Source organism: Scyliorhinus canicula, chromosome 12, assembly GCF_902713615.1.
Source record: "Scyliorhinus canicula chromosome 12, sScyCan1.1, whole genome shotgun sequence".
In the NCBI taxonomy this organism is placed as follows: Eukaryota; Metazoa; Chordata; class Chondrichthyes; order Carcharhiniformes; family Scyliorhinidae; genus Scyliorhinus; species Scyliorhinus canicula.
In genome coordinates, this window is record NC_052157.1 from 28666099 (window position 1) to 28693982 (window position 27884).

General features: G+C 46.0%; 1 protein-coding gene across 3 annotated transcripts in view; it reads right to left on the minus strand.

Moving 5' to 3' along the window:
- Positions 1 to 27884, minus strand: part of mindy2 (MINDY lysine 48 deubiquitinase 2) — a 107168-nt gene that overhangs the window by 51672 nt on the left and 27612 nt on the right. For all 3 annotated transcript variants that reach the window (XM_038814977.1, XM_038814976.1, XM_038814975.1), the window contains exons 4-6: positions 13114 to 13272; positions 9094 to 9196; positions 5332 to 5474 (exon numbers count right to left, since the gene is read on the minus strand). In XM_038814977.1, coding sequence (XP_038670905.1) covers positions 5332 to 5474; positions 9094 to 9196; positions 13114 to 13272 — 405 coding nt within the window. The remainder of the gene's footprint in view (positions 1 to 5331; positions 5475 to 9093; positions 9197 to 13113; positions 13273 to 27884) is intronic.

Consider the following 27884-nt stretch of genomic DNA (forward strand, 5'->3'; position numbering starts at 1 on the left):
AGGGACCTGTGTACTAGTACGCCCAGCTCTCTCATTTCACCTCTTAGTATATTTCCATTTATTCCTAGAACTTGTTAGACCTCCCGAAATGCACGACTTCACACTTGTCTGTGCTAAATTCCATCTACCACTTCATCGCCCACTCCATCAATCCATCTATATTGTTTTGGAGACTTTAGCTACCCTCTACGCTGTCCACCATTCAGCCAATCTTTGCGTCGTCTGCAAATTTCCCAGTCGTGCTCCCGACGTTGATGTCCACATCGTTAAATTTTATATCTTTTTATCTTCCATAAATTTAGAGTACCCAATTATTATTTCTTCCAAATCAGGGGCAATTTAGTGCGGCCAATCCACCTAACCTGCACATCTTTGGATTGTGGGGGTGAAACCCATGCAGATATCGGGAGAATGTGCAAACTCCACACGGACAGTGACCCGGGGCCGGGACAAATCATTAATATATAACACAAACAGTAAGGGTCCCAACACCGAGCCCTGTGGAACAACATGTTAAACAACTTTCCAATTTCAAGAACAGCCATTATCCTTTGTTTCCGGTTAGTAAGCAAACTCTTTATCCAATTTGCCACATTGCCCTTTATCCCATGGGCTTTCACTTTCTTGACCGAACTGTCATGTGGTCTTTGTCAAACGTCTTGCTAAAATCCATGTACACACCTAACCCACTGCACTACCTTCATCAACCCTTCTGGTCACTTCCTCAAAGAATTCAAAACTGCAAGAGTGTCAGTCTCTACAATAGACCAACAGGTTTGAGCTACTTTCAGCTTGTTTGGATGGGAGCGAGGGCTGCAGGGTGGATGAGCTATCTGACCATGGCACCGTGCTATCACAGAATCCCTACAGTGCAGAAGGTCTTTCAGCCCATCAAGCCGGCGCTGAGACCCGAAAGAGCACCCCACCTAGGCCTAACCCTCGCATCCCCATCCAACCCATGGACACCAAGGGGCAACCCAACACGGCCAATCCACCCAACCTGCACATCCCCAAACCGTGGGAGGAAACCGGAGCACCCAGAGGTAACCCATGCAGACACAGTGAGGTAGCAGTACTAACCACTGTGAATGATAGATGGTCTTTAGGGGCTGGGTGGTTAGATGCTGAGTAGACTCATGGTGGGCTTCACAGCCTCAGAATAAGCGATGTGTTATAGAAGACGAAGAGATTAATTTGCTCCAAAAGGTTGTGAATCCTTGAGTACCTTCACTGCATAGATTGATCGATTTTTGGGATTCTAAGGTAGTCAAAGGGTAAAGTGCGAAGATGGGAGTTGGAAGTAGATCAACCACGAGCTGACCACATGACTGAGCAAGCTGAAGGAGCCAAATGGCATTCTCCAAATGAATAAATAAAATCAAAATACTGTGGATTCTGGAAATCTGAAATAAGAACAGAAACTGTCTCTGAACGAACACAGGACACCCTGAAGGAGGAGAGTAAACAGCCAGAGGTCGCAGTACACGTAGGTACTCACAACATAGGCAGGAAGAGTGATGGGATCCTGCAGAAAGAGTTCAGGGAGTTAAGCAGTAAGCTAAAAAGCAGAACCTCTAGGGTTGTAATCTCAGGATTACTCTGTGCCATGTACCAGTGAGGCTAGAAATAGGAGGATAGTGCAGCTAAACACGTGGCTAAACCGGTGGTGTAGGAGGAAGGGTTTCAGATTATTGGACCAGTGGGATCTCTTCCGGGGCAGGTGGGTCCTGTACAAGAAGGACGGGTTGCATCTAAACTGGAGGGGCACCGATATCCTGGCTGGGAGGTTTGCTAGATTCACTCGGGAGGATTTAAAATAGTCTGGCAGGGGGGTGGGAACCAGAATGTGAGCTTAAAAGGTGTAATAACTGAAGGGAAATAGAGAACCAAAATAAAAGATCACCACCCTCAGGCAGAGCAAAAAAGTGACAAGGAAGGTGGTGAATGTAGGATTGAGGGTGTTGTACCTAAATGCTCGCAAAATACGGAACAAAGTAAATCAGCTTATTGCGTACATTGAAATTGGCCAGTACGATGTTTTAGGCATCACAGAGATGTGGCTGCAAGGGGATCAGGACTGGGATCTAAATATACAAGGAAATGTGTCCGATCGAAAGGACAGACAGATGGGTAAAGGGGGCGGGGTTGCATTGTTAGTAAGGAATTAAGTTAAATTGATAGCCAGGAGCTATATTGGATCAGAAGGCATATAATCTTTGTGGCTAGCAGCAGTCAGGATGTGGGGCAGAAAATAAATCAGGAGATAGAAAAGGTATGTAAAAAAGGCAATATTACAATAATCATGGAGGACTTCATTATGCAGGTGGACTGGGAACATCAGGTTGGTAATGGATCCCAAGACAAGGAATTTGTGGAATGTTTAAGAGATTCTTTTTGGAGCAGCTTGTGACGGAGCCTACTAGGGAACAAACAATTCTGGATTCGGTGATGTGTAATGAGGCAGACTTGATTAGGGAACTTAAGGTGAAGGAATCCTTCGGGAGCAGTGACCACAATATGATAGATTGCAGGGAGAAGCTGCAAACAGATGTAACGGCATTACAATTAAATAAGGGTAACTACAAAGACATGAGGGAGGAGCTGGCCAGAGGTGATTGGAAAAGGATCCTAGCAGGGAACACAGTAGAAAGGCAATGGCAGGTGTTTTTGGGGGTTATTCGGGAGGCACAACAGAAACTCATCCCAAGGAGGAGGAAACATGCTAATGGGAGGACAAGGCATCTATGGTTGATGAGGGAAGTTAAGGACAGCATAAAAGCAAAAGAAAAAGTGTACAAAGTGGCGAGGATTAGTGGGAAGCCAGAGGATTGGGAAACCTTTAAAAGCGAGCAGAGGACAACTAAAAAAGCAATAGGAGGGTAGAAGATGAAGTATGAGCGCAAGCTAACTAGTGATATAAAGGAAGATAGGAAGAGTTTTTTCAATGTATAAAAGGTAAAAGAGAGGCAAAAATAGACATTGGATCACTGGAAAATGTGGCTGGAGAAGTAATAAAAGGAAACAAAGAAATGGCAGATGAACTGAATAGTTACTTTGCATCAGTCTTCATGGTGGAAGACACCAGGGGGATGCCAGAGCTCCAGAGTGCAGTGACCATTACTAAGGAGAAGGTTCTGGGGAAACTGAAAGGTCTGAAGGTGGATAAATCACCTGGACCGGATGGAGTACACCCCAGGGGTTCTAAAATAGCTCAGCAGATTGTGGAGGCATTGGAGGTAATCTTCCAGGAATCACTGGAGGCAGGAAAGGTCTCAGAGGACTGGAAAGTTGCTAATATAACACCCCTGTTTTAGAAGATGGGAGGCAGAAGACGGGAAATTATCGACCGGTTAGTCTCACTTTTGTCATTGGTAAGATTTAAAGATTTTTAGAGTCCATTATGAAAGTTGAGATCGCAGAGTACTTGGAAGTGCATGATAAAATAGGACTGAGTCAACACGGCTTCGTCAAGGGGAGGTCACGTCTGACAAATCTGTTAGAGTTCTTTGAGTAAGTAACAAAGAAGTTAGACAAAGGAGAACCAGTGAACGTGATTTATTTAAATTTCCAGAAGGTGTTTGACAAGGTGCCACATAGGAGACTGTTAAATAAGTTAAGAGCCCATGGTGTTAAGGGTAAGATTCTGGCATGGATAGAGGATTGGCTGACTGGCAGAAGGCAGAGATTGGAGATAAAGCGGTATTTTTCAGGATGGCAGCCTTAGAAAGGGTCCAGAGGAGGTTCAAAAGAATGTCCCTGGAATGAAGAGCTTGTTGCATGAGGAATGTTTGAGGACTCTGGGTCTGTACTTGTTGGAGTTTAGAAGGATGAGGGGGGATCTTATTGAAACTTACAGGATACTGCGTGGCCTGGATAGAGTGGTCGTGGAGAGGACGTTTCCAATGGTAGGAAAAACTAGAACCCGAGGTTCTAGTTTTCAGCCTCAGACTGAAGGGATGATCCTTTAAAACAGAGATGAGGAGAAATTTCTCAGACAGATGGTGGTGAATCTGTGGAACTCTTTGCAGCAGAAGGTTGTGGAGGGCAATTCACAGAGTGTCATTAAGACAGATAGGTAGGGTTTTAATCAATAGGGGGATCAGGGGTTATGGGGAAAATGGGATGAGAAAAATATCAGCCGTGACTGAATGGCCAAGCAGACTCGATGGGCCGAGTGGCCTAATTCTGCTCCTATGTCTTATGGTCTTAAAATGTTGGATAAAGTCTACAAGTCTGGCAGCATCTGCAGAGAGAAATAGAGTTAATATTTTGGACCTAAATGATCCTTCAACAGTTCTGCAGACAGACGGACCACTTATATCTGAAACATGAACTGATTTCTCTCCACAGATGCTGCCAGACCTGCAGAGTTTATCCCGAATTTACTGTTTTTGTGGTCTTTTTTTACTCTTTTGTTAACCTATCTCCCCATCTTCTTCATTAAATTTGAACTACCTTTGAGTGGTGTCAGCTGGGCATATGGGACTATTTTAATCATGGTGGCAATGCATGCTGCGTAGCAAGGAACAGTATTGAGTTGGAAAGGAGAAGCGAGGGCTTCAGGCACTCACTCTGATTACTTGGCGATCTCACCAGTTTTGTGGTAAGGAGGCTAAGAAAGGCTGTTCCAAGTGCTGACCTCAGATCTCTGCACCAAAGCTCACGTCCTGTCCTCTAACCCTGCAGAATCAGTGCCAACTGCAGATGTATAATTCAGCCCGAGTTTCGAGAGCAGAACATGTTGTTTACTCAGCAATTTGTTGTTCATGACAATTATAACATTACATACTATCGATGAAAGGAGACAAATGTGTCACTTTTAAAACAGGCATTGAAGTTAACAATCTGATAGGATTAATTTAATCTCTCCTTACATTGTTTTTAAGGATTGGATGAACATCAACCTAGTCACAAATTAACAATATGACCCATTTACAAATGCTTTTAGTTAAATATTGTGTGCAGTGATAAACATTGGAAGACAGCTCATCCTACATTTAGAACACTGCACACTAAAGCAAATTTGATTTTGCTTGAACACGTCCTTATTAAATTCTGGTTCAATTTCTGAGTTCACTTAATCCAAATGTAACTCAATTTCCTGTGTAAATTAGCACTTTGGTTAAAGAAATATGATGTCCATTGTATTAACTGGTGTTTCATGAGCAATATTTTTGCAGCAAGGGGCAACTAAAAAGCTAATTTTGTATCACATAGGTTACTGTAATTGTGGGGCAGACTGTCTTGATATACTTTTCAGCAGGCAATAATTTGCAATCGATCAGACAGAGTTTCGTTTTAAACTAAAACTTTGAAAATCCAAAGGAATACCTTGTGTTTTGTCATAGTACTAAAATGGTTATTTCTGAAGAACACACACAATTCTCCGTCTTCAACTGTGGAAATCAGTTCACATAACCCGTGGAACGTCAGTTGAGTTGCTGTTCTGTTCAAAAACTGTTCTGCAACAAACCCTAAAGACATATAAAAAGATTATTCCAGCTAAATACATTAGTCTGAACTCATCACAGGTACAATCATCGCGAGAAATTTAAGGATCATCAAGATGGAATGTCAAATGTCTGCACCTATACTTGCCTGTTTTAAGAGTTAATGAATTTGATTTATACCTCAAATTGAGAGATGCCAATACCCCTTAAGCATTCCAATTATTGCTGCAAAAATCTCTGCTGGATTGTGAACTACAAAATCAGCGATTGGCTGCGAGATTCTCACATCTGTGAAAACTATCACGTCCATATTCTGCTTCCTGAAATTTGTTCATAAACAAAAGAAACAGAATTGGGAGAAGGTCTTCCTCGATAGCTTATCTGATGATGGCCATACAAAGCAGAAGATTGAAGGTTCTAATCCCATCTAATGTTCAGCTATCTGATGTCACCTAAAATGGTAGAGCTAAAATTGGCCTTATCCTAGGTTAAAGAGGAAAAACTCTATGGGTTCCTGCTCCTAATCACTATGCAGTAACCTCCTTCTGGAAACTGATGTTGGACAGGATCTCTATCAGCTGTGATGCTTTGAGTTGAATAATCTGCCAGCAGCTATCAAGGCTGATTCATGAAGAATGGCTACTTGAGTAAGACAATTGAGGACACTTGTGGGGAAAATAGCCAAATACTGAGGGGGCTAAAAAGAAAACACCCAAGTGATCTCAATTCACTTAAACAGCAAATAAACTGCTAGTGCTGGCATTTCCAAACAAAGTCACAATCTTCGTTAATTATGTTCTAACCAAGACAGTTCTCACTGTTACCCCTGTTACAAATGTTCTAAGTACATGAAATTATGAAAAATGGCAATCAGAATTTGTGAAGTCTAAAATAGCTTCCTCGCATCTCATTAAGTGGAGATGGAAATGGATAATGACAGCAGTAAACAAGACAATTTCCAAAACTTAACTTGAAAGAAATTTATTTATAACAATTTGAAAACTAATTCAAAATGCACGAATGCTTACAGTCTCAAAATTATTCAATTGTATTTTTCTTTTTCATAGGATGTGGGCGTGGCTGGCTAGGCCAGCATTTGTTGTCCATACTTATTTGTCCTTTAGGAGGTGGTGATGAGTGACCTTCTTGAATTGGTGCAGACCATCTGGTACGAATAAAACTGAATAGCTGCTTGGTCATTCGGACAGCAGTTAAGAGTCAGCCACATTACTGTGGGTCCAGAGTGACGTGTTGGCCAGACGAGCTAAGAACATCAGATTACCTTCTCTAAAGGGACATTAAAAACCCATTAAAGGGGTTTTTAATGATAGTTTCATGATCAACATCACCAAATAACTTACAAATTCAGGGGTCAGCATGGTGGCACAGTGGTTAGCAATGCTGCCTCATGGCGCCAAGGTCCCAGGTTCGATCCCTGCCCGGGTCACTGTCCGTGTGGGGTTTGCACATTCTCCCCGTGTTTGCGTGGGTTTCACCCCCACAAGCCCAAACATAGAACATAGAACAGTACAGCACAGAACAGGCCCTTCGGCCCTCGATGTTGTGCCGAACAATGATCACCCCACTTAAACCCACGCAACCCGTATACCCGTAACCCAACAATCCCCCCATTAACCTTACACTACGGGCAATTTAGCATGGCCAATCCACCTAACCCGCACATCTTTGGACTGTGGGAGGAAACCGGAGCACCCGGAGGAAACCCACGCGCACACGGGGAGGACGTGCAGACTCCACACAGACAGTGACCCAGCCGGGAATCGAACCTGGGACCCTGGAGCTGTGAAGCATTGATGCTAACCACCATGCTACCGTGAGGCCCCCCAAAGATGCGCAGGGTAGGTGGATTGGCCACGCTAAATTGCCCCTTAATTGGAAAAAAAGTAAATTGGGTACTCTAAATTTGTATTTTAAAAAAACTTACAAATTCAGATTTAATTAATTTAAATTCCAACAGCCAATATTTCAACACTTATCATGAAATCTGTTATCACAATGCAAGCATTTTTGATATAAAATGAGGGGGAGAAAGACCAAAGCAAACTAACGCAGATGAGTTGCACAAACCTGAGTATCCTGGTTTAAACAGAGAAGCACAGTGGAAGTATATCATCTGCCTATCGGCTCATCAAGTAGTAGTGTTTAGCCCAGAGGGTCCCAACAAAAGGGGAAAAATAGCTTAAAATAACCAAGTGGATTTTGTATAAATAAATACACATGAACCAGATTTCTCACAGAAATTAAGGTCTAATATTGGCTGCGCCATTCTTGAAATACCAAGCTATAAAAAGCTCAAATAATTTGTGTTACACAAAGGAGTGAGAAATTAACAGCTTTCTGCAACACAATCTGGAATAAGTATAGGTTATTTCATTGACAGAAAAAAAAATTGTGATTTGTTTGAGTGAGGCTACATTTCTTGAGTTTCAAGCAGAAATAAAAAGCACAGCCAGAATCCAAATCATTTTCATTTCATTGGCGAGGTAATCTTTACTGAAGATAAGCACAACTTTAAAGAAGCTGCAACATGCTTTCACTCCTGAATACGTGTGGATTAACTTTTAATTTTCTTAAGAGGTGCAAATTCAGATAGACAGCAGTGATAATCTAAACTGAAGGAAAATTCAATCAATTAACAAGTTTGTCAACTTAATTGCGCAAATCAATACATCTGCTTCTTTTGTCCAAGTTATGTTCAATAAATATACTGCAAACACTCTCCTTCTCAGGCACTTAAAAAGGGCATAATCCCCACTAAAGAATAATGCACGACTTGAAACAACCCATAGGTAGATTTACCATTCCAGTTGGAAAGTACCTGACTTCAACACTTCCTCTTTACGACCCAAATGACATCAGAAACTTGAGGAAAAGCACATGCACAACCCTGGATGCTACTTCACAAGGCACAGTAAACCTACAAATCAGTAATATCAAAGAGAATGCTTTGTTTATTGTACATTTCTAAAAACTGTTAACTTAGAGAATTTGCGTTATTTTGTGCTAATTTAAATCAACACTAAAAGCACGGTCCACTTTCAGTGAACAGGGGCCAAATTTTAAATTGCAGCTACCTGTCGAATGAACACATTTCTGATTTTATTTGTGCCCAGCTCAAACTAGGACTGAGTTCAGAAACTGTATGCAACTCATCCTTTGGCTAATGGTTGATGCAATGATTACTGTTCACCCCCTGGCCACTTTTAGAACACTAGGGAGATTACTCAATGCAGATTCCAAGTCAAAAACTTATATATGCATTTGGTGGTGCTTACAACCAGAGTTTCTGATTCATACTACTAATTCTGAACAAATTCTGAACATGTAGGCACTTCTTAAAAGCAGATAGTGTATGTCTGTTTGCTATGTTGTCAGAGATAACCAGCTGCACAAAACTAAATGGTTGGCAAGCATCAGGCTTAAAGATTTGGAGATATTTTCATTATAATATTGTATTTAGTAATCTTTGCTAAAGATTGATTATTGCATTTTAAGTGCATTTTGAGTTCAAGACTACATTTGAAATTGCTTGACAATAATTCCCATGGTAAGCACTGCATCAATTTATTTTCTTAGTATGTATTACAAGTGAAGAAAACCAAATATTGCTATTCTTCCTTACCTTCACTGACCAGTTCACTGTTCTCTGACTGTTTACAGAGGATAATCTTCTCCACCAGCTGGTTATAGCTGCACATTCCCACTGCCGTTGCTACATCAGCCGTCTATAGAACAGAATTGTCAGCAGAAAATTACATGTCAGACTTGCAAGATGTCTAGCACTACATATTCCCATTTTACATTGCAGCCAAATATCTGCAGCACCATGAATGTGAAGCAGTTGAGGATACTCAGACTGCTGCGTGCGCTGTGAAGATACATTACTTTCTGCATTCCTCCAAAAATTGTATCTGGGGTGGTGGACTGGAATGTAATGGGGAACAGGTATCCAACTAAAATCGGATTATTTTTCACTGACTAATATGCATTACAAAAGCTTTAATTGCCCCATCAGAACCACATCCCTAAAAAGCCATTTTAAACTTGTTCTTTTTTTACTGACATCTGTACGTAATTTAGGCATCTCTTATGCTTGTTAAATTAAATAATTCAAAATGTATAACCAAACGAGCTTAATCTTCCCAAGGTATAGCGAGTTGTCTGTTGACATATTCAAAATCTTATTTTTAGATCCTGCACGAGGCTTGCAGACGGATGGCAGTTTCTCTGCTTCAACCCAGAGAAATTGTTGGTAAGTAAGAGTTTTAAATTAATTCTAATGCAAGTCTCCATCACTTGACTCTCAACTTTTAGAGTTGGAGCTGGTGGACACCAATGTGATCCACGGAAACAAATTCAGCATCAAGTGTCAAGAACCTTCAGCTCCATGATAATCAGCAGGAGCCCAAGCTTCGGACACTGTGATGCATCAGGGTGGGGGGAATATTAACTGGACACTTTGTTCCAAGAAGCAGTCACACTTTTCAGGTGTCACAATAGGGAGATGTTAGGAATCTGGATCCGCAAATAGGATCTAAGACGTTGTGGCAGATTTAGACTTGTGTCCCAGTTAGACTTAAACTCGTCAACGGGAATAAACAGGATGCCCCTGCTCAGCCAGGGCGTTTCACAGGTGAACCATAGAAAGCATCCCATCTGGTTGCATCACGCCTGGTACGGCAACTACTCGGCCCAAGACCGTAAGAAATGAGAGTGGTGAACACCGCCCAGTCCATCACACGAGCCTGCCTCCCATCCATCGACTCTGTCTGTACCTCCCACTGCCTTGGGAAAGTGGGCAGCATAATCAAAGACCTTTCCCTCCCTGCTTATTAATTCTTCCAACTTCTTCCATCGAGCAGGAGATGCAAAAGTCTGAGAATACGCACAGATTCAAAAACAGCTTCTTCCCTGCCGTTACCAGACTCGTAAACAACCCTCTTGTGGACTGACTTGATTAATACTACACTCCTGCATGCTTCGCCCGATGCCATGTCTATGTATTTACATTGTGTATTTATGTATGCCGTGTTTCTTTTTTCTCATGTATGGAATGATCTGTCTGGACTGCACGCAGAACAATCATTTTCATGTACCTCGGTACACGTGACTATAAAAACAAATCCAAATGCTGCACGAAAAAAAATGTTCTAAACGTTTCCTAGGGTCAAACTGGGAAATGTTTGAAAATTCACTTAAGGGGTGTGAGCTTCGCTGACAAAGCCAGCATTTGTTGCCCATCTCTAACTGCCCTGGAGAAAGTAGAGATAAGCTGTCTTCTGAACCGCTGCAGTCCTTCAGCTATAGCTAACAACCACAGTGCTGTCATAGGGAGAAGGTTCCACGATTTGGACACAGCAACAGTGAAGGAACGGCGATATCTTTCCAAATCAGGATGGCGAATTGTAAGGGCAGCATGTTGGCGCAGTGATTATCACGGCTGTCTCGTGGCGCTGAGAACCCGGGTTCGATCCCAGCATGTGTGGAGTTTGCATTTTCCCAGTGTGCGCGTCGGATACATCCCCACAAACCCCAAGATGTACAGGGTAGGGTGGATTGGCCACGCTAAATTGCCCCTTAACTGGAAATTTCTTTTTAAAAAGGATGGTCAATTGTTGGAGAGGACCCTACAGGTGGTGGAGTTCCAAGGTATCTGCTGCCATTGATCTTCTGGATGTTCATGGGTTTGGAAGGTGCTGCCAAAAGAACCTTGGTGAGTTACTGCAGTGCATCTTGTAGATGGTACACATGGCTGTCACTGCCCATCAGTGGTAGAGGGATTGCATGTTTGTGGAAGGGGCCGTATTAAATCAGGCTGCTTTGTCCTGGATGATGTTAAGCTTCTTCAATATTGTTGGAGCTGCACTCATCCAGGCAAGTGGAAAATATTCCACTGCATTTGGGGCAGCAGGGTGGTTAGCATAAATGCTTCACAGCTCCAGGGTCCCAGGTTCGATTCCCGGCTGGGTCACTGTCTGTGTGGAGTCTGCATGTCCTCCCCCTGTGTGCGTGGGTTTCCTCCGGGTGCTCCGGTTTCCTCCCACAGTCCAAAGATGTGCGGGTTAGGTGGATTGGCCATGCTAAATTGCCCGTAGTGTCCTAATAAAAGTAAGGTTAAGGGGGGGTTGTTGGGTTACGGGTATAGGGTGGATACGTGGGTTTGAGTAGGGTGATCATGGCTCGGCACAACGTTGAGGGCCGAAGGGCCTGTTCTGTGCTGTACTGTTCTATGTTCTATGTTCTATTCCTGATTTATACCTTGTCGATAGCCTGTCAGGTGGTGAGTTACTCGCCGCAGGATTCCTAGCCTTTGACCTGCTCCTGTAACCAAAGTACTTAGATGGCTAGTCCGGTTAATTTTCTGGTCAATGCTAACCCCTAGGATGTTGATAATGGGGATTCAGGATTCAATGTACTCCCATTGAATGTTAAAGGGCGACGGTTGGATCCTCTCTCGTTAGAAATATTCATTGCCTGGCACTTATGAAGCATAGATATTACTTGCCACTTGTCTGCCCAAGCCTGGACATTGTCCAGGTCTTGCTGCATTTAGACATGGACTGCTTCAGTATCTGAGTCATAACTGGCATTGAACACTGTACAGTTATCAGCAAACATCCCCACTTCTGACCTTATCATGGAAGTCATTGATGAACTTCATGACACAGCCCTGAGGAACTCCAAGATCAGTAGAAAATCAAGTGACAAATAGATGGGAAGAACTTAAAACAAACACAGTCTTTAAAGAACAAGCACTAAGAAAACTAATTGGACTTAAGGCGACAAATCCACAGCAGTTACAGTTAAATTGCCCCTTAGTGCCCAAAGATGTCCAGGTTAGGTGGGGTTAGGGGTGACAGGGGGAGGACGGGGGAGTGCGCCTAGGTAGAGTACTCTTTTGGAGGGTTGATGCAGACCCAATGGGCTGAATGGCCTCCTTCTGCACTGTAGGGATTCTATGAACGAATGCATGAATCAATGAAGTGCTCTGGAGCCCTAAAAGAAGCTACTGCAGAGAAAGTGGATACATCGATTCTAACCTTCCAAAATTTTGAAGATTCTGCAGTGGGCCCAGCAGATGAGAAAACTACAAATCTAACACCTCTATTCAATTAAGGAATAGGAGTGAGGCATAAAGCAGGAAATAACTGGCAGTTAACCGAAAAACTGTCAAATGACAAATATTAGAATGCATTAAGGAACTATGCAGAAAAGCATAATACAATCAGGCAGTGTAAATTTAGTTTCGTGAAAGGAAAATAGTCTTGACAAATTATTAGAATTCTTTGAGGATTTAACAAGCAAGGTGGATATAGGGGTACTAGTTGAATAGCAAATTTGACTTTCCAAGAAGGTGCCACAGAAAAGGTTACTGCACAGGGTGGCACAGTGGTTAGCACTTCTGCATCACGCCGCTGAGGATCCGGGTTCGATCCAGGCCCTGGGTCACTGTCCATGTGGAGTTTACACATTCTCCCCGTGTCTGCGTGGGTCTCAAAGATGTGCAGGGTAGGTGAATTGGCCACACTAAATTGCCCCTTAATTGGAAAAAAAATGAATTGGGCACTCTAAATTTACTTTTAAAAATAAACAACCAAGAGCTCAGTTTTGGGGCAATATATTAGCATGGATTTATTCTTACCTGAGGGTCCACCAACCATCCATGGTAAAGTGCAATATCTAGGAGATCAAATACAATGCACTCAGGTGTATATTCGAACACTCTTACACCAGTAAACTTAACATTTACATCCAGTCCCGTCTGCAGTTTGTGTAGTATGGCCATTGCATCACTCATATTCTGTTTCAGAAGCATAAAAAGGAAAAATCAAGATTTGAAAACATTATGAAGTGTTGAAATAACAAATGCCAAAACAAAACACTCAACATTTTGTTAAGCGCAGTGATCTACAAGTTGTGGTATATTGCCCAAATGGTTATCCTTCAAATATGGTCTAACACAGTGTATTGTGATGTTTAATTGTTTGAAGTATTACAACCAAGTCTAATCCCACACTCAAAGTCCACAGTTTTGAATAAAGCTGTTTTGGAGCTTCACTACTTTAGTTCATGACACAATAAAAATATTAATCTGGAACTACGAAGAGCAAAACAAACCCAACGGAACTTCTATGCCATACTTAAATGGATGGACGCACCATTGCACTTCATTACCATCTGTCACTTTGCAATCCCCCTGCACTTCAGCAATACTGATGTGTGCATGGCTTTTGTGGCTCTGCATTCTATTGTGACATTTCACTGGTGCAGTTTCCTTTGCCCACAGCCAGCGTGGTTCCTTAACAAATCTAAATTGGCACCTTTTGTATATTTACAATAATGAGTTCTGTTTCTATCAATCCAAACCCCATTGCTGACCATTTGAATCAATGCATGAAAATGTAGGCAACTATTCTCACTGGAGTAGCATCTTGCAAGAACAAACAAGTATCTAAAAATGTGCAAAATTAATTAAACTATCACCGTGTATCTACAGTGCAGAAGGGGGCCATTTGGCCCATCGAGTCTTCAACGACCCTCTGAAAGAGCAGCCGCCCTATCCCCTGTAACCCCACCTAACCATTTGACACTAAGGGAAAATTTAGAATGGCCAATCCACCCAACTTGCACATCTTGGACTGTGGGAGGTAACCCATGCATACACAGGGAGAACATACCGACTCCAGTCACCCAAAGTCAGAATTGAACCCAGCTCCCTGGCCCTGTGAAGCAGCATGGCACATCGTATTCAGGCACAAATTAACTGCGCCACCCACAAAACATGTGCTTCGCAGTTTTCTATACAAGCATTCTGAACTACTGCAGAATAAAATACAATTACTGGTTATCGAGTAGGATTAAAAAATGGCTCAACACATTAATATTTTCTCCTGACAACTTCTACAATTCACTGAGTTAAATGGCTTCAAGGCTTAATTAAGCAAGACTTTTGATTTTCATCAACAAATGTTTTTCAAGTTAGTCGTTTCCGAGATACAGGAAACAATACATGTTATTAATCAGGAAATGGAAATGAAACATGAAAAAAAAAAGCAATTTAGTTCTAACCCTTCTGAAAATTCTAGTGATAATTTGGATAGCAAATATTAAAAAAATAGATTGTAATTATGTTCTTTTAAAAAAAAATAATTTTTATTCAAATTTTCACAAAATATCAATAACAAAAAATACTAAGAAAAGAACAAAACCCCCCCCGTGTATACAAAAAAGAAATAAATTAACGCCCGTCATTAGCAATGAACAAATATACACGTCCCTTCAACCCAAAACAAAGAGACGACCCCCCCCCCCCCCCCCCTTCCCCTCCCCCTCCCTGGGCATGCCCAGAACATATAGGCATGGTTTGCTGGGCTATCTGGGCACCTAATACACCTGTCCTCGCTCCCAAAGAACCGTCTCATCCTTGTCCCGGTCATGTGAGCCCTATGCAGCACCTTAAACTGTATGAGGCTAAGCCTCGCACAAGAGGAGGAGTTCACCCTTCCTAGGGCATCTGCCCACGTCCCCTCCTCAATCTCCTCACCCAGCTCCTCCTCCCATTTACACTTCAGCTCCTCCACCGAGGCCTCGTCTACCTCCTGCATCACTTGGTGCGTTGCCAAGATCCTCCCCTCTCCAACCCACACCCCCGAGAGCACCCTGTCCTGGACCCCACGCGGCAGCAAGAGGGAACTCCGCCACCTGCCGCCTGACAAATGCCCTTACCTGCATGTACCTAAAGGTGTTCCCCGGGGGGAGCCCGAACCTCCCTTCCAACTCACCCAGGCTCGCAAACGTCCCGTCTACAAATTCCCCCAACCTCCTAACACCTGCCCTGTGCCAACTCAGGAACCCGCCGTCAATTCTCCCCGGGACAAACCGGTGGTTCCCCCGTATCGGGGACCCCATCGAGTCCCCCACCTCCCCCCTGTGCCGTCTCCATTGCCCCCAGAATTTTGAGGGTAGCCGCCACCACCGGGCTCGTGGTATACCTCGTTGGAGGGAGCGGCAGCGGCGCCGTTACCAGTGCCTCCAGGCTCGTGCCCACACAGGACGCCATCGCCATCCTCTTCCATGCTGCCCCTTCCCCGTCCATCGCTGCGTTGACAGCCCAATAGTACCCACAGAGGTTGGGCAGCACCAGCCGCCCCCTATCCCTGCCCCGCTCCAGGAACACCCTTCTCACCCTCGGGGTCCCGTGCGCCCACACAAACCCCATAATGCTCCTGTTAACCCACCTGAAAAAGGCCTTCGGGATAAGGATGGGGAGGCACTGGAACAGGAACAGAAATCTCGGGAGCACCGTCATCTTGACTGATTGCACCCTACCCGCCAGAGACAGAATAGGCCTTATGCACATGGGAGAAGTATGAAAATTCCCTGGCCCTCGGCCTCGCAAACCTCCATGGATCCACCCCTCCCATCTGGTCCATAAACCCCCTCAACACCTTAGCTGCCACTGGCCTCCTACCCGTCCTGGATCTGGATCTATCCAGTGCCGGATCCAGCACCGTGTTAAAATCCCCCCCCCCCCCCCCCGCCCCCCAAATTATCAGGCCCCCCGCCTCCAAATCTGGAATCCGGCCCAATATGCGCCGCATGAAACCCGCATCGTCCCAATTCGGGGCATATACATTGACCAGCACCACACGCTCCCCCGCAGCTTGCCGCTTACCATCACATACCTCCCACCGCTGTCTGCCACAACATTCAACGCCTCAAACGACACCCTCTTCCCCACCAGGATCGCCACCCCCCCCGATTTTTTGCATCCAGCCCCGATTGGAACACCTGGCCTACCCATCCCTTCCTCAATCGAACCTGATCCGCCACCTTCAGGTGCGTCTCCTGAAGCATGGCCACATCCGCCTTCAGCCCCTTCAGGTGCGCAAACACGTGGGCCTGTTTGACCGGCCCATTCAGTCCCCACATTCCAGTTTATCAGCCACCCCTGCCGACTAGCCATTACCCTTCCTCAGCCTGCCACGTGCCCACGCCCCCCGCTCAGCCGTTCCCCACAGCGGCAGACCCCCATCCCGACCCCCTCTACATACTCCAGCCCCTTCTTGGCCATTCCTGCAGCAACCCGGTAACCCCCCCCAAAGCTAGGACCCCTAGCTGCGTTGCTCCCTCCATTGCACTCCCGCAAGTCAGCTGACTCCTGCTGAACCCGGCCACTCCCGCCACTCCTCTGACCCCTCCCAGTGTGGGGCTTCCCCTCCTCCCCAGTGTCAACCAGCAGGCTTTCCTCCTCCTCCTCGCGCTCTCAAGCGGGAAAAAGCCCGAGCTTCCCAGCTCCGGCCCCTTCAACCCTCGGCACGGGAAAAAGCCCGCGCTATCCACCTGCCCGACCCCACCTCCTCTAAACCAGCTCCCTTTACAGGCCCGGTCCCCTCGCGGGGCCCCAACCCCCCCCCCCCCTTCACACCATCAGCCCCTCACACTGCAGGTCTGCCCCCCTCCTCGAGCCCATCCAACAAACCCAAGCAGAAAACAGTGCCCCACCCGCCCTGAAAACAACAAAGAACCAACATTAAACAGAGAACCCCCCCCCTCCTCAAAATATAACAGTTACATGCAGACCCCCGCACCCAACCCTCAGTTTGAATCCAATTTCTCAGCCTGCACAAAGGCCCACGCCTCCTCCGGGGACTCAAAGTAAAAGTGCCGGTCCTTGTAGGTGACCCACAGACGCGCCGGCTGCAGCATGCCGAACTTCACTCCCTTCCTGTGCAGCACCGCCTTCGTCCGATTGTACCCGGCCCTCTTCTTTGCCACCTCCGCACTCCAGTCCTGGTTGATCCGTACCACCGCGTTTTCCCACCTGCTGCTCTGCTCATTCTTGGCCCACCTGAGCACACACTTCCGGTCAGCAAACCGGTGTAACTGCACCAGCACCGCCCGTGGCGGCCCATTCGGCTTGGGTCTTCTTGCCAATATTCTGTGGGCCCCCTCCAGCTCCAGGGGCCCCTGAAAGGACCCAGCTCCCATCAGCGAATTTAGCATTATGACCACATAGGCCCCTATGTCTGACCCCTCCAGCAGGCCCAGGATCCGCAGATTTTTCCGCCTCGACCGGTTCTCCATCTCCTCGAACCTCTCCTGCCATTTTTTACGGAGCGCCTTGTGCATCTCCACCTTCACCGCAAGGCCTAAGGTCTCGTCCTCTCTTTCGGAGGCCTTATGTCAGATCTCTCGGATCGCCACCCCCTGGGCCGTCTGGGTCTCCAGCAGCTTGTCAATTGAAGCCTTCAACGGCTCCAGCAGCTCCGCTTTAAGCTCCCTGAAGCAGTGCTGGAGAGTCTCCTACTCCTCCTGCGCCCACTGCCTCCTGGTCTCCGCCTGCCGCCATCTTGTGCTTCTTCCCTCGCTTCTGCTTTGGCGCTGCAACCACTTTCTTACTCGCCCCACTCCTGGTCCAGGCCATATACTGCTGGGGAAATGTTGCTGACTCCTTCCCACGTCAGGAAACGTCAAATAACTACCGCTGGGGGCCCTAGAAAGAGCCCAAAAGTCCGTTCCTGGCGGGAGCTGCCGAACGTGCAGCTTAGCTCCGCGTAGCCGCAACCGGAAGTCCTCTAATTATGTTCTTGATTGTTATTTTCTTTCATGCTGAGCATGCCACATCACACATCAAGTAGATCCATGTTACGCAAGGGCAACATGGTAGCATAGTGGTTAGCACTGTTGCTTCATAGCGTCAGCGTCCTAGGTTCGATGCCCAGTTTGAGTCACTGTCTATGCGGAGTCTGCACGTTCTCACCGTGTCTGCGTGGGTTTCTTCCGGGTGCTTCAGTTTCCTCCCTTAAGTCCTAAAAGACGTGCTGTTAGGTAATTTGGACAAATTCTCCCTCTGTGTATCCGAACAGGCGCCGGAATGCGGTGACCAAAGGCTTTTCACAGTAACTTCATTGCAGTGTTAATGTAAGCCTACTTGTGACAATAAGGATTACTTTTTTAAAAATAATGTTAAAAGTTCCACCCGATGTAGAAGTGTGATTCCAGTCAGATGATGCAAGATTTTAACGTATATACTGATATACATCAAGCTACACAGAACAGTTGCAGAAATAAATTCGAAATGCAAATCTTCCTTTTCAGTAAGGGTATATCAAAATGTGAAATATCCATGTGAATACTGGGTACTGTGGGTCTTTTTTTTAAACAAAGAGCTAACTTTTTGCCACTTTTCCTTTAACTAATCAAAACCAAAATATCCCCCCCCAAATGATTCAACAAATGACCAGTTCTAACTGATGTGAAAATCTGTCTCGAGTTTTTTCTTGCTCAATATTTATAAAAATTCATGCAAAATAAATTAATCTCATTTGCACAAAGGTGAAGCACCAAAAAATGTATTCATCTGACTGAAAAACATAGAAGTGAATAATAAAGTAGGACATTGTGCAGGGCCACATCATGTGTGAGAAACAGCATGACAGCAATGCTTACTTAATGCTTCTTAAAATCATTTCCCCTTTTTAATGTCTGCAACTTACAAAGCGAAGAGAAGGCAATGACTAACTGCAAACTAAATTTACAAATAAAATGAGTCTCCAGAGGAAAGTACAATTTACAGCTTTTTGGCTCCTTCATTGGCACCCCTCGCTGCACCATAAATTAATTTCAGAAAGCAGTAACCAACTTTACATCATAACTCATTCATTTAATGTTTGGTGCTTGGGCAACTCCTCCAGGTCCAGAAGATTTCATTACATTTGGAATCTTTTCAGTCATTCAAAACATTATTTGTTCGAAAATGATCAATATACAAATGAAAGCTCAACACACTTAATGAAATTACAATGTGATTATTTCCTTTCCTCATTTCAGACTCTGGCTATAGCTCGTCAATCAGGGAGAAAATAAATAATAGAGGAAAAACAGTCAATGCTTTTTCAAAAATCCACAGTGCCTGAACAGTTTGTTTAAAGATCAGAAGTTATGCTAAGGTACAGTAAAAAACATAAGAAAATTCAACAGCATTTTGCCAATAAAAATATAATTTGGTATGAAACACAAAAATCAGATGTTCTCTCAACTCAAAACGAGGAAAAATACCAATCGAGTCAACTGTCCCATCAGTCTCCACTCAATTATCAGCCAAGTGATACAAGGAATTGTTGACAATTCTGTGAAAAGGGATTTAATCATTAATAATCTGCTCATTGATGCTCAGTTTGCGGTCGGTCAAGACCACGCACTCTCAGTCTGATTTAGGCTTGATTCAAGCATGCAGTTTGAGAGGGAGAAGCTGCAATCAGATGTAACAGTATTACAATTAAATAAGGATAACTACAAACACATGAGGGAGGAGCTGGTCAGAGTTGATTGGAAAAGGAGCCGGCAGCACAGTGGCGCAGAAGTTAGCATTGCTGCCTCACTGCGCCAAGGTCCCAGGTTTGATCCCGGATCACTGTCCGTGTGGAGTTTGCACATTCTCCTCGTGTTTGCGTGGGTTTCGTCCCCACAACCCAACTGTGCGGGGTAGGTCGATTGGCCTCGGTAAATTACCCCTTAATTGGAAAAAATTCATTGGGTACTCTAAATTCATAAAAAAAAGAAGGAAAAGGAGCCTCACAGGGAAGACAGTGGAACAGCAATAGCAGAAGTTTCTGGGGGTTATTCGGGAGGCACAGCGGAAATTATACCCAAGGAGGAGAAACATGCTAAGGGGAGGACAAGACATCCATGGTTGATAAGGGAAGTCATGGACAGCATAAAAGCAAAATAAAAAGCATACAAAGTGGCGAGGATTAATGGGAAGCCTGAGGATTGAGAAGCCTTTAAAAGTGAGCAGAGGACAACTAAAAAAGTAATAATTGGCGGGGGGGGGGGGGGGGGGGGGGGGTGGGGGGGGGGGGGGGGGGGGGAAAGAGAGAGAGAGAGAGAGAGAGAGAGAGAGAGAGAGAGAGAGAGAGAGAGAGAGAGCGAGAGAAGAATAAATAGGAGTGCTACCGGCGAGTAATATAAAAGATGATAGGAAGAGTTTTTTTTCCCAAAATATAAAAGGGAAGAAAGAGGCAATAGACATTGGACCACTGGAAAAGAAGAGAAGTAATAATCGGAAACCAAGGAATGGCAAAGGAAGTGAATAGTTACTTTGCATCAGTATTCACGGTGGAAGACACCAGTGGGATGCAAGAGCTCCAGGAGAACCAGGGGGGCAGAGGTGAGTGCAGTGACCATTACTAAGGAAAAGGTTCTGGGGAAACTGAAAGGTCCGAAGGTGGATAAGCCACCTGGACCAGATGGACGACACCCCAGGGTTCTAAAAGAGATAGCTGAGGAAATTGTGGAGGAATTGGTGGTGATCTTTCAGGAATCACTAGAGGCAGTAAAGGGTCCCAGAGGACTGGGAAGTGGCTAATGTAACACCTCTGTTTAAGAAGGGAGGGAGGCAGAAGACGGAAAATTATTCTTTTTTAAAAATAAATTTAGAGTACTCAATTCATTTTTTCCCAATTAAGGGGCAATTTAGCATGGTCAATTGACTTACCCTGCACATCTCAGCGTTGTGAGGTGAAACCCATGCAAACAGGGGGAGAATGCCCATTTTCTAAATAGGGAAATGCTTAGGAAATCAGAAGCACAAAGGGACTTGGGAGTCCTTGTTCATGATTCTCTTAAGGCTAACTTGCAAGTGGGGGCAGCACGGTGACGCAGTGGTGAGCACTGCTGCCTCACGGCGCCAAGGTCCCAGGTTCAATCCCAGCTCTCGGTCACTGTCTATGTGGAGTTTGCACATTCTTCCCGTGTTCGTGTGGGTTTCAGCCCCACAAGTCAAAGAGGTGCAGGGCCACACTAAATTGCCCCTTAATTGGAAAAAATGAATTGGGTACTCTAAACCTTTTTAAAGAAAAAAAAAATTAACGTGCAGGTCGAGTCGGCAGTGAGGAAGGCAAATGCAATGTTAGCATTCATGTCGAGAGGGTTAGAATACAAGACCAGGGATGTACTTCTGAGGCTGTATAAGGCTCTGGACAGATTCCCATTTGGAGTATTGTGAGCAGTTTTGGGCCCTGTATCTAAGGTAGGATGTGCTGGCCTTGGAAAGGGACCAGAGGAGGTTCACAAGAATGATCCCTGGAATGAAGAGCTTGTCATATGAGGAAAGGTTGAGGACTCTGGGGCTGTACTTGTTGGAGTTTAGAAGGATGAGGGGGGGAATCTTCTTGAAACTTACAGGATACTGAGGCCTGGATAGAGTGGATGTCGAGAGAATGTTTCCACTTATAGGAAAAACTAGAACCAGAGGACACAATCTCAGGCTAAAGGGACAATCCCTTAAAACAGAGATGAGGAGGAATTTCTTCAGCCAGGGGGTGGTGAATATGTGGAACTCGTTGCTGCAGAAGGCGACGGATGCCAAATCACTGAGTGTCTTTAAGACAAAGATAGATAGGTTCTTGATTAATAAAGAGATCAGGGATTATGGGGAGAAGGCAGGAGAATGGGGATGGGAAAAATATCAGCCATGATTGAATGGTGGAGCAGACCCGATGGGCCGATTGGCTTAATTCTGCTCCTGTGTCTTATGGTCAAAGAGTGGAGTCCCAGAAGTGAGGTGAAGAACGACTTCCCTTGACATCAAGGCAGCATTTGATCAAGAGTGGTGTCAAGTAAAATTGAAGTCAATGAGAATTGGGGAGAAACCACTTCAATTGCTCAAGTCATACCAGCACGATGTTTGAGGCCAATGATCTAGCCTTGGAACATTGCTGCAGGAGACCTTCAGAGCTATATCCGAGGCCCAACTCTTCCACTATTTATCACTGACCTTCCTTTCATCACAGTGAAGCACAATGGTTATTGTTATTGGACCAGAAATCCAGAGACACTGCGCCACAATGACTATCTCCAACAAGAGAAAATCTAACCATCTTTCAATGTCATTCAATGGCCTTACCATCGCTGAATCTACCACCATAAACATTCGGGTGGGTTAACATTGAGCAGAAACTTAAAAAAACTATATATTTGAAGTACCCAATTCCTTTTTTTTCCCAATTAAGGGGCAATTTAGCGTGGCCAATCTACTTACCCTGCACATCTGGGTTTGTGGGGGTGTACCCACACAGACATGCGGAGAATATGCAAACTCCACACAGACACACGGATCAAACGCAGGTCCTCAGCGCCATGAGGCAGCAGTGCTAACCATTGCAATTGAACAGAAACTTATCGGATCAGTCACATAACTATTGTGGCTATAAGAGCAGGTCGGAGGCTGGATATTCTGTGTCTAGTAACTTACCTTCTAACTCCCCAAAGCATTTCCTTCACCTGTAAGGCACAATAGAATACTTCCAATATATCTGGAGTGCTGCTCCAAAAACACTCAAAGGATTTACGTGCCATCCAGGGCAATTGATTTGACAACCCATCCACCACTACCTCACTCACTCCACCACAGTTGCTCTGTCACTACAACTTCCACCATCTGCAAGATTCACAGTAGCAATTTGTTGAAGCTCCTTCAACAGCACTTTCCAAATCTGTGATCTCTGCAACCAATAAGGGCAGTGAGTGCATGTGAACATCTCTATCCGCAAGGTCCCCTGCCATGAAGATGTGCTTTGTGCCAAATACTGGTTTATTAATAGACCAACTGGAAATCTGAATGTGGTTTTTAAAAAAAGTCATTTAAAAACAAACTAAAGTGATTTGAACTCTCAGCCCAAGATGGCTAACCCCAATTCGCATTAGTACACTTTTCATATTTAAATTCATTAGAGTGGAGCAAGTCAGTCTGCAAAAACCAAGGCCAATGGGAATGTGAAGTACTCAAATCGCCTTGTTTCATTTGCAAGGAATTTATGGCAATCACCCGAGGTATTCCACTGTATCGCCTGACACCACAATGGAACAGGATGTTGGTGCCACTGAAGTCATCATTGTGTGCCTGGAACAGGTGGTCGGCGCACACCCCGCCCACAGGCATATATGCAGTGCCTGACATCATTGCTCTGCATCCACTGAACGCTCACTGCCCCACTTGCTTTACACGCCATCTTGTTTGCTACTTCACTGGTCGCCTAACTTGCCTCCTCCCTCATCACTTTGCTCACAGCCCGCGAACAGTTGGCTGCTTCACTCGCTGCCGGTCAACAATGAGGAAGCAGGGTGAGGAGTGTGAAGGAGGCAGTGAACTGTATCATGTTTAGCCTCGCACATGGGGTGACGTTGACCATGAGGAACCTCACTTCCCCCCCCCCCCCCCCCCCCCCCCCCCCCCCCAATCACCACGCACGCGCACACACACAATAGTTTGCATGCTACTAGAGTAGGTTTACATCAGTTACTCTATTAAGGATTGAGATGAATTATAGGATGAGTACTGAGTAATCATTATTAACCATTAAACATGTATTTCTAGGACACAGCAGTAATAAGTAATCAAATGGGATTTAGGATAGCTAACTTGACCAAAAGGACATTACTTCTGACATCTTGTCTTTGTGAAACAATCCAGGGTGCTGGTTCTGTTGTTCTGTTTCTCAAACAGTCAGCACAGGCTGCTGAGATTGTACATAGCTGTCAGGGTGAGGGTTAATCATGGGTTGCTTGTGATTCTATTGGGTGAAGTTTAAATATTGCTGGCAATTCTATTGGTGAAGTTTAAACACTGCTTGTAATTCTATTGGATAAGTTTAAACAGAGCAGCTTCAGGGATTGGATCGCATCCAACTGGGGTGGGCTATTGATTTTTGAACGTTGTAGAAATAGTGTGTTCTGGTCTTTGCTTGGCAGAACAGATCTTGGCAGATATCCAGTCTGTTCTCCGTGTACACGTAACAAGCTTGATGTTTTTTAATAAACAATTTTATTGAGGTATTTTTGGCATTGTAAACAGTTAAAGTGTGCAAATATCAACCCAAAACTGAAACATACTGCAAAAGACCAATCCTCTCTCATAAACAGTACCCGCCTATTTATCCCTCCTATACTACTCTAATCTACCCCCTCACCCCCCCGGACCACCGTCACGTGGGCCCGGTGGTCGACCTTGAACTGAATCAGGCTGAGACCAGCACATGTTGCAGTTGAATTTACCCGACTCAGGGCTTCCGCCATACCCCCTCCTCCATCTCCTCACCGAGTTCCTCCTCCCACTTGAGCTTCAGTTCCTCTGTCTGTGACTCCTCCCCTTTCATAAGTTCTCGGTAAATATCCGAGACTTTCTCCTCTCCTACCTCTTCCCTCAAGACTACTCTGTCCTGGATCCCATTTGGTTGGAGGCCTGGGAAGGATGGGACCTGTCTACGTGTGAAGTCACGCACTTGCAAGTACTGAAAGTCATTCCCTCTTACTATTCCGTATTTCTCCTCCAAGGCCCTCATGCTCGAAAAGCTGCTCCCCTATTGGAGACCAGACCGATGCTTCCACCTCCCCTACATGCCTCCTCCACTGGCCCCAGATCCGCAGGGCTGCCACCACTACCGGGTTGGTGGAGTACCTGGCCGGTGGGAGCGGTAGGGAGGCCGTGACCTGGGCTGCAAAACTGGTGCTCCTGCACAAAGCCACCTCCACTCGCCCCCAAATAGACCCCGTACCCACCATCCAACTCCTTACCATGGCTATGTTGACTGCCCAGTAGTAGTTAGTGAGATTCGGCAGCGCCAGCCCCTCCTCGCTACGGTTCGTCTCAAGCATCGCTTTCTTCACCCGCGGGGACTTCCCCGCCCAGACAAAGCCCATAATAATCTTGTTGACCCTTTTGAAGAAGGACCGTGGGATGAAAATCGGGAGGCACTGGAAAATAAACAGGAATCTTGGGAGGATTGTCATCTTTACCGTCTGCACTCTCCCCGCAAGTGATAGCGGGAGTGCATCCCATCTCCTAAACTCGCTCTTCATTTGCCCCACCACTCTAGTCAAATTTAGCTGCTGCAGCCTGCCCCAGCCTCGTGCCACCTGTATCCCTAAGTATCGGAAACTTTCTCCGACCATCCTAAATGGCAGCCCCTTCAACCTGTTCTCCTGGCCCCTCGCCTGCACTACAAACATCTCACTCTTAGTCATGTTCAGTTTGTACCCTGAAAACCTGCCAAATACTCTCAATATTCTGAGTATACTGTCCATCCCAGCCAGTGGGTCCGCTACGTACAGGAGGTCATTATTGTGCAACGATACCCTGTGCTCCACCCCTCCCCTGATCATTCCCTTCCACCCCCTCGCAGCTCTCAGGCAATCGCCAGAGGTTCTATGGCCAGTGCAAACAGCAACGGGGAGTGTGGACATCCCTGTCTGGTCCCCCGGTGTAGTCTAAAGTGCTCTGGTGTTGTCCTATTCGTCCTCACGCTAGCTTTTGGGGCCTGGTACAGTGGTCTAACTCAGTCAACAAAGCCCTCCCCGAACCCAAACCTTCCAAGCACCTCCCACAAATAGTGCCACTTCACCCGGTCAAAGGCCTTCTCGGCATCCATTGCCACCACTGCCTCTACCTCTCTGCCTTTAACAAACCCTGTTTGGTCTTCCCCAATCACCTCCGGGACACAGTCCTCAATTCTAAGCGCCAAGACCTTAGCCAGGAGCTTGGCGTCGACGTTGATCAGGGAGTTGGTCTGTATGACCCACACGCTTCTGGGTCTTTATCCCGTTTTAATATCAGCAAAATGGTAGCCTGTGGCATTGTGTGTGTGTGTGTGTGTGTGTGTGTGTGTGTGTGTGTGTGTGTGTGTGGGGGGGGGGGGGGGGGGGGGGGGGGCTTCCTTAAATACCGTAGTCGGCATCGGCCCCACTATCTCCTATAACTTTTTATAGAACTCCACTGGGTATCCATCCGGCCCCGGGGATTTACCCGACTGCATGGCCTTCAACCCCCCCCCAGTACTTCCTCAGCTCTGATCGGGGTCCCTAGTCCGTCTACCAGCCCCCAGACACAATTTTTGGAAGATCAGTCCGTCTAAGAAACGCTTCATCTCCTCCGGCTCCCCAGGGGCTTCCGAGGTATAGAGCTTGCTGTAAAACTCCCGAAACACCTTGTTCAGTCCTGACAGGTCATCCACTCTGTTCCCCATATCGTCCACTACCCTGCCTATTTCTCTGGCCGCCTCCTTCCTCCAGAGTTGCTGCGCAAGCATTCTACTAGCTTTCTCCCCATGCTCATAGACCACACCCGTTGCCTTCCTGAGTTGTTCCACTGTTTTGCTCGTGGACAACACTCCCAGCTGGGCCTGCAGTCTCCATCTATCTCTAAGTCGGTCCTCCCTCAGGGCCTCTGCGTATTCCCTATCTGTCCGGTGGATCTCCTTGACCAGCCTGTCCATTTCCGCTCTGCCGTTCTATCTCTGTGGGCCCGAATTGAAATCAGCTCCCCCCATACCACTGCCTTCAACGCCTCCCACAGGGTCGCTGCTGAGACTTCCTCTGTGTCATTAACTTGCATGTAGTCCCGCATACACTTCCGCAGTCTCTCGCACACCCCCTCCTCTGCTAGTAATCCTACGTCCAACCTCCATTGCGGGCTCTGGTAGCTCCCTTTGCAAACCTGCAGGTCAACCCAGTGTGGGGCATGATTCGAGATGGTGATCGCCGAGTACTCCGTGTTTTTTTACTCGGCCCACACAGTCCCTGCTCATGATGAAAAAAATCGATTCTAGAGTATACTTAATTAACATGCGAGTAGAACGAATATTCCCTACCCGTCGGCCGTCTGGCTCTCCATGGGTCTAGATCCCCCCATCTGCTCCATGAACAGTTCCCTTGCCATCGCTGGGAGCCTACCCGTTCTGGAGCATGATTTGTCTAGTCCAGGGTCGAGGACCGGGTTGAAGTCCCCCCCCCCCCACCCCCCATGATCAGCTTGCATGAATCTAAGTCTGGGATTTTCCCCAGCACCCTTTTAATGAAGTCAGCGTCACCCCAATTTGCAACATACATTCACCAGGACTACCCTCAACCCCTCAAGCGTACCACGGACCAAAATAAATCTACCCCCTCCGTCTGCAATTGTGCCCTCCGACTCAAATTGAACCTGTTTATTAATCATGATTGCCACCCCCCCGGACTTGGAGTCCAAGCCCGAGTGGAAGGCCTGGCTAATCCAGCCCTTCCTTAGTCTGGTCTGGTCAGTCACTTTTAGATGTGTCTCCTGCAGCATGATTACGTCTGCCTTGAGAGCCCACAAATGCGCAAATACACTCGCCCTCTTGACTGGCCCGTTTAGTCCCCTGACATTCCAGGTGATCAGCCTGGTTGGAGGGCACCTGCCCCCCACCCCCCCTTGCCGATCAACCATCCCCCTTCTTGGGCCCGCCCCCAGCCCATGTGCCGCAGCCCTCCCAGTTCGTCTCCTGGTAGTTCCCACCCCCGTCTTCCGCTCTGTTACCTACTTTAGATCCCTCCCATGTCAGCAGAATAACTTCCTCCCCTCCCCCCCCCCCCAGCAACAAGCTTGATGCAATAGCC